We start from the raw sequence: 11098 nt of genomic DNA, 5'->3' as shown, positions 1-11098 counted from the left end.
CGGGGTCGTTTTAGAGACTTTATTTCCGGCTGCGCACGTGATGTAGATTGCAAACGGAGAGGCGGGACAGTGATAGAGTTTTCCAAATGGTGAGTAAATGTCAGAGATTGTGTAGTTATCAATCAATGCCACAAATCACCACGAAAACGCCAGCTCGATGGAGTTTTCGAATTTGAATATGCAAATCGATTTGCTCCGACTTTTTGTTTATGTTGTTGTCGGCGTCTTCACACGCCCCCCGTTGTAAATATCCTACTAGTTCTGATTCAATTCAGTCAGTGGCTAAATTTAGCTTTAGTAAGATGTGGTCTCCCGTTTGGAAATATTAAAACAACAGCAGCTGATCGACGGGAGTAGGAATCCTTGGGCACGATGTAGAAGCGTAGACGTGGAGCCTAGCTATACGTGTATCATGTATTGATTAAATATGCTAGTTGTCCTGCATGTTTTGATTACGCATCATGCAGTTATGATGTTTACGATAGATCCCGAGTAGGAAGTGTCATGTTAAAGTTCTTGGCATGATACTGACTCATCTGACTAAATCTGTCTCTCTCTATAGCAATATGCATCATAATTCAATGAACCATGATGTTTTCGTTTGAATGCATGTACGTGTAAGCAGGGTTACTTGTAACATTTCTTCATTCAGCATCTCTTCTTGAATTCCAAATTCCCAATGGATTACAATAATAATAATAATAATAATAATAATTATTATTATTATTATTATTATAGCAGCCAAATTTCAAACCAGTTTCAACCTATTTCTTTGCAGGATCTCATACTTTAAATCTTTGACAACTACAGGATAGGCATCATATTTTAAAATTGCTATGTTAATTGCATATACACATGTAGTTATAGATATATCATACATACTTCAAAGAGTTTTGATTACGTCCCCTCCTACAAAATACAAAATTTATTAGTTTTAACATTATTCAGTCTATATATTTATGTTTATTTCAAGGATTCCCCCTCAGAGAATGGAATCTCTGATGACCACAATGGCGAGGCAGATAGTTCGGACACTCCGTCCACACCAGGGAAGTCTTTTGAACCAGCCTTCACAGTCAAAGTGACGGAAGCTGTGAAAAATGGAGATGCGGTTTTGTATACTGTCTGTAGTAAGGAGGTAACTGAATCATTGATGTAGCATTTTGATTCATTATCAGTGGATTTCTGACTTTCTGGGAGCCTAAAATAGCATTGGTCTAGGCCGTACCACACACCATATTTTCAGACTTTTTCACTACGTGAAAGACTCATTCCTGAGTAAGTATGACACATTTCACATGAATATGTCTTCTTGTTGTAGGTAACAGGAGACACCCCAGAAGTGACAGTCTCACGGCAGTTTGAAGATTTTGAATGGCTTCAACATTGTCTTATGATTAAAGATAATGTGGCTGGAGTTATAGTGAGTAGGACATCTAGTAGATTGATTTAACAACAGAAATCTTGAAATTATTAATTATAGTGAGATTCTTTTTCTTATAGATGCTGCATGAAAGAGGTTAGATGATGATGATGATGATGATGATTGAAATCATGAATTATAAAATTCTGGATGTGTAAGTGTGTGTGTGTGTGTGTGAGTGGGTGTGTGATTGGATGGGTGTGTGTGTGTGTGTGTGTGTGTGTGTGTGTGTGTGTGTGTGTGTGAGAGAGAGAGAGAGAGAGAGAGAGAGAGAGAGAGAGAGAGAGAGAGAGAGAGAGGAGAAAATGGTTTGTGATTGGTGGGTGGGTGGGTGAGTGGGTAGATTGATGCATGCAATGCATGTGAGTGTGGTTTGATAGGTGAAGTCAGAATATGGGCTATATTACTTAATGTTGATGATTTAACACAGTCACATGGTTGCCGATCACTCTCATTATGCACTTCTTAAAAACTGATACATTTCAAGTCTAAAACACATGATTTATCATTGTTTGCTTTTTTATTTCTTATCAGTTTCCACCTCTGCCCCCAAAGCCTATCGTAGATTCTAAATCTGCAGAAAAACAGACAAAGAAGCAGTTAGGAAAGGATGCCAAGGTCCTAATGGGGGACACATTTGTCAAGGACTGCAGGAGTATAGAAAAGTATAAAAAAGGATTTATTGCTTTCAGATACAAAATTCATTTGATAAGTATTAATTTTGTATTATTACACTTTCATAGATTAAAAATGTAATCAAAACTCTTTTAGATATAGCAAAATTTCAGTTATTTTGTTGGCTCTTTGGATACAATTATGTGATAGATATTCATCAATTTTAAAAGTAGTGCAATTGATGTACATAATCTGATAAAGAGAATGAGAAAGAAATACCTGAGTTTTCTACAAACATATTCATTAATTTTACTTGAAATATCTCATTTGGCAAGTTAATCATATAATGATATGTTCAGTAAAGGAAAGGGATAACTGTCAAACAGAGTATGTAATTGGCACTCAAGGTTTTATCTAATCTCTTGCAGATATTTAAAACTTGTCGTCAATCACCCAGAGCTGGGGTCTGATAATACGCTACGGAAATTCCTCACTGAAGAAGAGGTAAAGGACCTGATTTCATTTCAGTGATCATTTATAGTTAAATTTTTATGTTACAAAATGCAGTCAACATATTACTGTTGTGTAATCTTTATGTATTAGTAATGGATGTGTAAATTTTAACCTCAAAAATACCCTTAAAAATCGCAAGGAAAAAATTGAACTGCTTTGACAAAATTATAAAAAATAAAGCTCTAAAAAGATTTTCTAGAGAGGAAAAGTTCACCAAGAGAAAAGATGTTTGTTTTGAATGTGCAGACATAATGTGTAATTACTGGTACATGTGTGTTATCCAGGCCTATGTGTAAAGTACAATTATGCATTATTATATAATCCAGGCACAGTTACATTTATGCGTTATTATATAATCCAGGCACATGTGTAATGTACAGTTGAATGTGTAATAATATAATCCAGGCACATGTGTAATGTACAGTTGAATGTGTAATAATATAATCCAGGCACATGTGTAATGTACAGTTGAATGTGTAATAATATAATCCAGGCACATGTGTAATGTACAGTTACATGTGTAATAATATAATCCAGGCACATGTGTAATGTACAGTTGAATGTGTAATAATATAATCCAGGCACATGTGTAATGTACAGTTGAATGTGTAATAATATAATCCAGGCACATGTGTAATGTACAGTTGAATGTGTAATAATATAATCCAGGCACATGTGTAATGTACAGTTACATGTGTAATAATATAATCCAGGCACATGTGTAATGTACAGTTACATGTGTAATAATATAATCCAGGCACATGTTTAATGTACAGTGACATGTGTAATAATATAATCCAGGCACATGTGTAATGTACAGTTACATGTGTAATAATATAATCCAGGCACATGTGTAATGTACAGTTACATGTGTAATAATATAATCCAGGCGTATGTGTAATGTACAGTTATATGTGTAATAATATAATCCAGGCACATGTAATGTACAGTTATATGTGTAATAATATAATCCAGGCTCCAGTGAGAACAAAGGTCAAACAGGGTCTCCTTACCAAACTAAGCTCTGCCGTGTCTAGGAAGGACAGTAAAAAGGTCAGCTGTCAATTATATATAGGAGCACTAATACAGGGGCGGATCCAGGGATATTTTCTGACAGTCTTTCAAATTATCTTTGTTAATCCATCATCCATTTTTGACCAACAGAAAACATTAGATACCCGTCAATGTAAACTTAAAAATCTGACCGTCTTCCGGAAGACCCAGAAGACGGCCTAAATCCGCCCCCGTAATAAATAATTTAAATTTATGTTTGACTTATTGATTGAACAAGTAGAGAAACAAAGAATTCTGATTATAAGTAGAAATAAGTAAAACAAAGTGGAATGATCTTTGATCAACAAGTTGTGATCTTTGCAACATCAGTGGCAAGGAATGAAAGTATCATATGTATGGCAGTTTCCCATTTTTGCTGTTCTAGGTAATACATATTTGATTTCTTCATATTTTCAGGATATAGAGGAATATTTCCAGAAAGAAAGGGACTGGGTCAATGACTATGCAGTCCTGATCAAGGAAATGTCATCAGTGAGTGAAAATATTCAACTTTGGCAATTAACTGCATTTTTTGGAGGAATTTTCTGCAAAATTGTTATTTTTTGGCATGTGTTAGTTGAGTTTTTCAAGTAATTGTAGTGAGAGTTTTCAAACACCTTATTTTCATAAAGTACAGCTGATTCCAAAGTAATTTTTTGTGCCAGTGCAGAACATTTTCCCTTATAACACTGGTCTGAGTATCAGCACTGCCAGAAGCTCTCTCTCACAATAGAATTTAGTAGCAAAAAAAAAAAAAAAAAATAGCCATAGCTGCATAATAACTTTATTTTGAGTTGTTGAATTATTGTTAGGTGCTCTCATGTTAAGGTATTGTTTTGTCATTTGTACTTTTTGTTTGTTTTTAGGCTTTTAACAAAGTTGTATATGCAGAGCAAAGTAAGTCCTCAGTATTTTTATAATTACCGTTCATGCAGTGTTTGTCTTAAGATATTTACACCTCTTTGTTTCCCATGTAAATGAATAAAAAAAAAGAAATTAAACACAAGTAAACCTTGGTTTAATCCTGATTAATGGAATTGCATGTGGGATGGAGAGGGGGGAGGGCAGTATTGTATGACACAGGTATATTTCTACTTGGCAAATTTTATTCTAACCCTGTGAAACCAACGTATGTGATTACTGAGGGTATTGCCCAATTTCTGAACATGAATTTAAAGCCGTCGCTTCTCGGCAAAGCACAAACTAAATATGATTGCTACAGGTGTGCTGGAACTGTCACATCTACTGCAATATCAGATCCACCACAGCACACAAACATTGCTTTACATCTTACAAATATATTAGGCCTTCTTCCACTGGTGATGCATTTGTTTTGTACCATGCATCCAGAACACCACAGTTGTGGCTGAAGTGATGCCACATGCTTGTAATATATATATATATATATATATATATATATAGAGAGAGAGAGAGAGAGAGAGAGAGGGGAGAGAGATTAATGTACTGAGTATAAGGGGCCATTCAGGATGGGTTCGGTCGCAATAGCTGTGCACTTACTTCAAGGGAACACTGGCTGAATAAATCAGAATTACACACTGAGAGGCCTCCTACCACTAAGTAAAATACAGAAAAGCTGATGACTACACAAGTACATTGGAAACAAGAGGAGGCATGTTAATCTGTTAATCCGATTGCATTCAGTAGAGTTAATGTGCAGTAGTTATTGCAATCAACCCATTCTGATGATCCCCAGGTTAAACTGAAAATTTGTTTAAGGCCTTAGTCAGAATAGGGGACTAACTAGTCCAAGGGTCAAATATGGCAACCCACTACAAAGCTTGTCGTCTAATTTGCTAATAGACACTGAATAGATAGAATAGATATTCCGTGGGGAAGAATTCAGGTGGGTCAGCCATATTTGACCCTCGGACTAGTAAGTCCCCGATTCTGAATGGGGCCTAAGTGAGGCATGTGAAATTTCTGAAACTGTCATTCTATACGTATCATATATCATACATCTAAATGTTAATGTAGTAGGTGGATTAATTTGCACTGTCACTCAGACTGTCAGTCATCCTGATGTCAGGCATGTGGCATACTTATTAAAAATAAGATAAATGTAGAAATTTGGACCTGGTAATGATGTCAAAACATGCATTTAGAGTTGAGTAAGTGCATTATTAGATTTAATAAATCATAATTTTTTTCCTTTGTAATGCCTTTTATGTGAAACCTGATCAGACCAAACATATATTGTTGACACATCCAGTTTTTTTTCATGGGTTTTTCCTTGCAGATGAACTTAAATATAAATGTTATATTTATTTCTAGGGTTATCAGTTGCACATTCCCATTTATCAGCCTCACTGAACTCCGGAGGGGCTGAGAGAGATGACGACAGCACTGAACTCAGCAAGTAAGCCTTGCTGTATTTAGTTTTTGTATGTGCTGGGGTTATTTCGATACCGATAGCTGTTTGAATTGTTAGAGGGGCACATGGTGTCTTGCCCTGTATATCTTAGATGCAGAAGCTAAGGGGCTGATTGCCCCCCCCCCCCCCCCCCCCCCCCCCCCCCCCTTGCAGTGTTTTTGCACAATACTTAACAGTTTTTGTGCCATAGAAATCATATGAAGTATAAAATATGCACAGGACATTGGAGTATTATATATTACTGTAGTATAACAAAGTAGTCAGTAATGAGGTTATGCCAGGGGGACTTCAATCTGATCCCTATTTTTCAACCTTATCAGAAATGGCAATTTTAGTATGGAGGGTGGGAATAAGTTCACTTTAGTGATAGTTTAATTTTTATTTAACACTGGACAGTAGTACACATAATATTTACATATATTTCAATTTTACATAAAACTTGGAGTCGAAGCACAGTAGCCATAATATGCTCTGTCTTTGATTTTTTCTGTAATGATTTCAGAAGTCTAGTCAAGTTTTCAGAAGCAATTGAAGATATGAAGGTAAAATGAAAAGAAGTAATCAACTGTATTGAAATGTGTCACTAGTGTATATTATAGAGAAAAAAGGCAATCATGAATCATTAGATTACAGGCAGAAAACTGCACAGATATTTGAATTTAAACTTTCCAGTTTCATACTTTTTGTCAGAGAGAAAATGTGGGATAAGTCTTAGCTAAATCCAGTGCTGTATACATTTGGCAGTAAAGATTATTCTTACTTTGATTAGCAAATTTGAGAATAATATTTAGTTACGATAACAGTTTCTCATTAAAAAAAAATAAATAAAAAAGTTATTTGCACTCCAATATTTTAGTATTTCTCAGTCATCTGTTGCTTTAGAGAAGTTATTATAATTGTAACTGAATGTGTGGCACTACTGATGAATTTCTTTACTGAACCTACATTATCTTTTCAGCATAGCTTGGATGTAGACATTATCAATAATGAAAGAACACTGGGGTTTCAGTTAGAGCTATATGCAAGATTTCTGCAGTCTGCTAAGGTATACCCACTAAACATTTACTTAAAGAAATTGAGAGTCTTTTGGGATGAACAATCTTTGTGATTGTCTATCCATGTGGCAAATTGTATCTCTGTTAATTTTTTTCTCACTTTAATAATTTAAATATGTATCTGTATAGATCAAGTAAAAGTACACTATATGCGTGAAAATGCCCAAATTTTTGGCAGGTTCACCTTCTTGAGGAAGTGTTGAAAAAAATAAACTCCTATGACATGTGATGTAAAAGTGAAAAGTGCATGCTTTTTCCTAATGAAATTGTCCTTGTTAGCATATTCAGTGAACAAATGTACCTAATGTCTTTGAAGATTTATGCATTTTTAAATGATTTGTAAAGCTCAATATAATCTGCATTTAGTCAAAGTAGCAGCTGTTTGCTTGCTAGGGACATAAATATTTTAACTATGAAGGAAATTTATATGCTTGATAATTGTTATGATTTGGCTTTCTCTTAATGCAAGTAGACTCCTATTATGTAGTTAAATAAGTACATATTTTCATGTAGTCATGTAAGCTGTCAATAACATCATGGCAGTTTTCGTGTGTGAAAGCGATTTATGAATAATAGTGGCTTAAAGGGAAAAAACAGTGCCATCACAGTATATATTATTGAGTAGAGTTCCTGTCTGTTTTGATATTGATATTGAAATGCAGTCAGATGTATTTATGATTATTTTCCAATGACTTCAAGATATTTTTATGGTTGTAGGACATGCTGCACCAAAGAACCAGTCTTCTCATTCAGTATGAGGACGCCAACAGAGCTTTTGACAAGGCCAAGCCTCAGAAAAAAGATGCAGTAAGTTTACACTTAGAGGATTACCCTCACCCCCCCTCCCCCCAAAAAAAATGAAACAAAGAAAAGTAGGCACTCGAGACAAGTAATAAAAGAGAGACCCATTAAAATTACAAACACTTTGAAACAAACATAAACAACCAAACAAAAATATGGATGTACAAAAAAGTATGAAAAGATTGAATATTCTCCACAGAAAATATTTTGCAACTCTAATCTTGGACAAAGCGAGAATGTTCAACTGTGCAAGCTGTCTGGTTTGTCGCAGATGATGATAATGATGCCATGTGGCATTTACATTTGGAGTAGTAATATGTAGGCATGCTTTAGTCCCCAAATGGTTATCATTAGTGTCTTTTTTCATCTACAAGAAAAGTGCACTTTAAAGAAAAAAAACTAAAGAGCTAAAAAAATTTTAGAAGCATATCTGATTGACCGTTTTTCTGAAATTAGAATGCTAAGATTGCACATAAACTGGACTAAGCTCAGCCTCTTTTTTTCACTGAAGGACAAAATGTGAATAAAAAAAATCAGTTTAAATAATTTTATTTTATATGTGCACATCCACCGTACTGGTTAACAACAATGGGACATGGGCACCAAAATTTCTGTCCGAAATTTGACAGCAGTTGTTAAGATAACACAAGTCCAGGGCTTGTCTCATGCAAATGAAATTTTTTTTAAGGTCATGGTGTTGTATTTTTTTTATAAAAGTCACCAACAGTCACCTAGATAATCAATAGTTGGTGTGCTGACTATAGAAAATGCTAGTTTGAAATTTGGATTCTGCAGAATGTAAAATAAAAAAAATAAAAAAAAATGCTCTTCATTAGTTCTTGTCTGTGAAAACCCAAATGTTTGGGGTTATGTAACACTCTCATCAGTTTCATAAGCCCTGCTGTCACTCAAGTGCCCAGTATACACATAATGTACTGACCTGGGCAGGGACATATTAATACTGCCGGCTCCGACCTTTTTGTATGGGATAGTTTTAGGAGTATTAGACAAATGAGCTGTTGAATCTCTTTCCTCTTCTCTGTGCCCTTTCTGAGAATTTCTACAAAATTCAATGAAGTCATGGTCGTCATAGGATGAGCAGTGAATATTTGATGCATTAGGATTGGACAGTTGTGTTTCAAAAATTGTCAGATCTATCCAGGATGTCTGAGATTCATAGGACTGCTCATCCAACGACATTGTTCCACTCAAAATCCTGGCCCAAGCGGCATCATAATCTGGACCATTTTCTGCAGCAGAAATGGCCGGGGATTCTGTACCACTGTCTACAAGTCCAGAACGAGGGTCAGTGTTGTCCATCTCGTGGTCATTCGGTTCTATATAGTGACCCTGGTCTTGGTTTTGCCCCTCAGGGAACTGACAGGATTCAGGTAGGGAATCGGTGTATTGCCCAGAGGAGCTCTGGTCATTTGGTAACTGACCAGGAGTGACCACTTCTGAATGGCACTGCCCATTATTTATTCCTTGAGATAAATTGGAAGATCCAAGCGAACCGCTCACAGAGCCATTGGTTGCAGGCTTTTGATTGTTTGGAATGCTGATATCAGCAGCATTGCCTTCTTTGTTTTTATGTTCAGTGAACTTTTTGTGATATTTGTCAGGAGTTACAGTTCCCTTAGTTAGCTGATTGTATTCACCTTGGCACTTGGTGTACGCCAGTGAGTTTTTGTCTAAAGTGGTGCTGACAGGTGCTTTATCACTGTTATCCACTGTGTTATGATCAGTTGCCATGACAACTGAATCTTTCACGATATCTTGCTCACTGTCGGTGTTGCAGTTAAAAGTACTTTCCGATTTCCTTGCATTATTTTCTAGATTGTTAATACTATTTATTGAAGCATACCTTTTTAGTGTGGCTTGTTGGCTGCGTTGTGGCTTGCTGGACTTTTCTTCATAGACCCAATCCTTGGCCACTGAACTGCCCCCGAAAATGTCAGTGTTGTCATGGTCTTCATCCTCGTCATCCTCTGAGGAGAAGGTAATGGTTTCTCCATCTTGACCTAGGTCATCATTTTCTGTAAGTGTCCAGTTTGACAATTGACCATGGCCATATGTGCAGGATTCACGATCCTGTTGTTCTGTTTCCCAGGCCCTCAAGCCTTCTTTGATTTCTTCTTTGTTGTTGTTCACACAAGCTTCTGAATCAGATATTCGGGGGTCAGAGGAAAATGTACACGCTCTCTGCTTTTTGTTTGTTGTCTGACATTGATGTTTGTGATCTGCTGTACTTCTGTGGTGGTTATTTTCAGGAGTCGGGCAGGTTTGGTCACTGAGTGTAGTGCAAGTATGGTGATCTAAAACTCCATTGAATGATGTCAGCACTTGATCGATTTCATTCTCCGACACGGAATCCTCTTCTGTGATCACTTCATGAATGAGAATGTCTGCCATCTTTAAACTCTGGGGCAGAGGATGGTGGTTTGTTCGGCTCTCTTTCATTCTCTTGTCCATAGTTTTCAGCACAAGATCTTCTTTTGTCATGTTCTTGACCAGTTGGTCGACTGGAGCATCTTTGGGGCCATGTGGTGACTTGTACAAGGGCAAGGTTCCATTTTGAAGAAAACGGTGTTGTGTGTCAGCGAATCCATCACTCTCACGTAGAGGATGCATTGGGGAATTAAAAGGTGTTTTCAAAAACCGGTTTGATTGGATGGAGATGTCGGACATGCTGCTACATTGGTTGTTTTGATACATGAGAGGTGAGAAGGTCGGCAGGTGGCGCTTTCCTCTGTTCCATGCCGGTACCATTAAATGGTTTCCCTCAGGGCTTCTCCAAGATGGTCCCCCTATATTTTTCCAAGGTGGTGATTTCGGACCAATAACACCATCTGACTCTGGCTCACTGACGTAAATTTCTGGACCATTGTGTCTTTCTGTGCATGTGACACCTCTCTCGATACACATTAATATTGGGTTGTCCCGCTTGGGTGCGTGCACCTGTTTTGGGAACGGACGTTTGCGACATGTGCAAGGACTTACGTGATGCAGTGACAGGTCGCACATTTTGTTTGGTGCAGGTCTTCCCCTAGGTTGCCCACAAAGAATCATTTTTCTGCGCCAGTCGTAGCATTTAGCCCAGACGCAAATTAAGATGATCACGGCAATGGGAATGACGGCTATGGTGCCAAGGACGATGTAGGATATGTTAATGGGTGGGAGTCCTGCTCCTAGTTCAACCGTTGGCACTGGAGGAAGTAGGTCTGTATCAGCCATGTGGTCCTCACT

The 11098-nt window shown here is 37.0% G+C and overlaps 1 protein-coding gene across 1 annotated transcript in view; it reads left to right on the top strand.

Moving 5' to 3' along the window:
- The window catches only part of LOC106179927 (sorting nexin-5), a 16606-nt gene continuing 5508 nt past the window's right edge, over positions 1 to 11098 (top strand). The window contains exons 1-12 of the mRNA XM_013563738.2: positions 1 to 89; positions 974 to 1138; positions 1322 to 1423; positions 1958 to 2088; positions 2467 to 2542; positions 3527 to 3604; positions 4022 to 4096; positions 4471 to 4501; positions 5897 to 5981; positions 6499 to 6538; positions 6955 to 7041; positions 7769 to 7858. Coding sequence (XP_013419192.2) covers positions 87 to 89; positions 974 to 1138; positions 1322 to 1423; positions 1958 to 2088; positions 2467 to 2542; positions 3527 to 3604; positions 4022 to 4096; positions 4471 to 4501; positions 5897 to 5981; positions 6499 to 6538; positions 6955 to 7041; positions 7769 to 7858 — 963 coding nt within the window. The 5' untranslated portion in view covers positions 1 to 86. The remainder of the gene's footprint in view (positions 90 to 973; positions 1139 to 1321; positions 1424 to 1957; positions 2089 to 2466; positions 2543 to 3526; positions 3605 to 4021; positions 4097 to 4470; positions 4502 to 5896; positions 5982 to 6498; positions 6539 to 6954; positions 7042 to 7768; positions 7859 to 11098) is intronic.

Source organism: Lingula anatina, chromosome 6, assembly GCF_051362555.1.
Source record: "Lingula anatina isolate TDL-2025a chromosome 6, LinAna3.0, whole genome shotgun sequence".
NCBI classification, from domain to species: domain Eukaryota; kingdom Metazoa; phylum Brachiopoda; class Lingulata; order Lingulida; family Lingulidae; genus Lingula; species Lingula anatina.
This window is presented reverse-complemented; position numbering and strand designations above follow the sequence as displayed.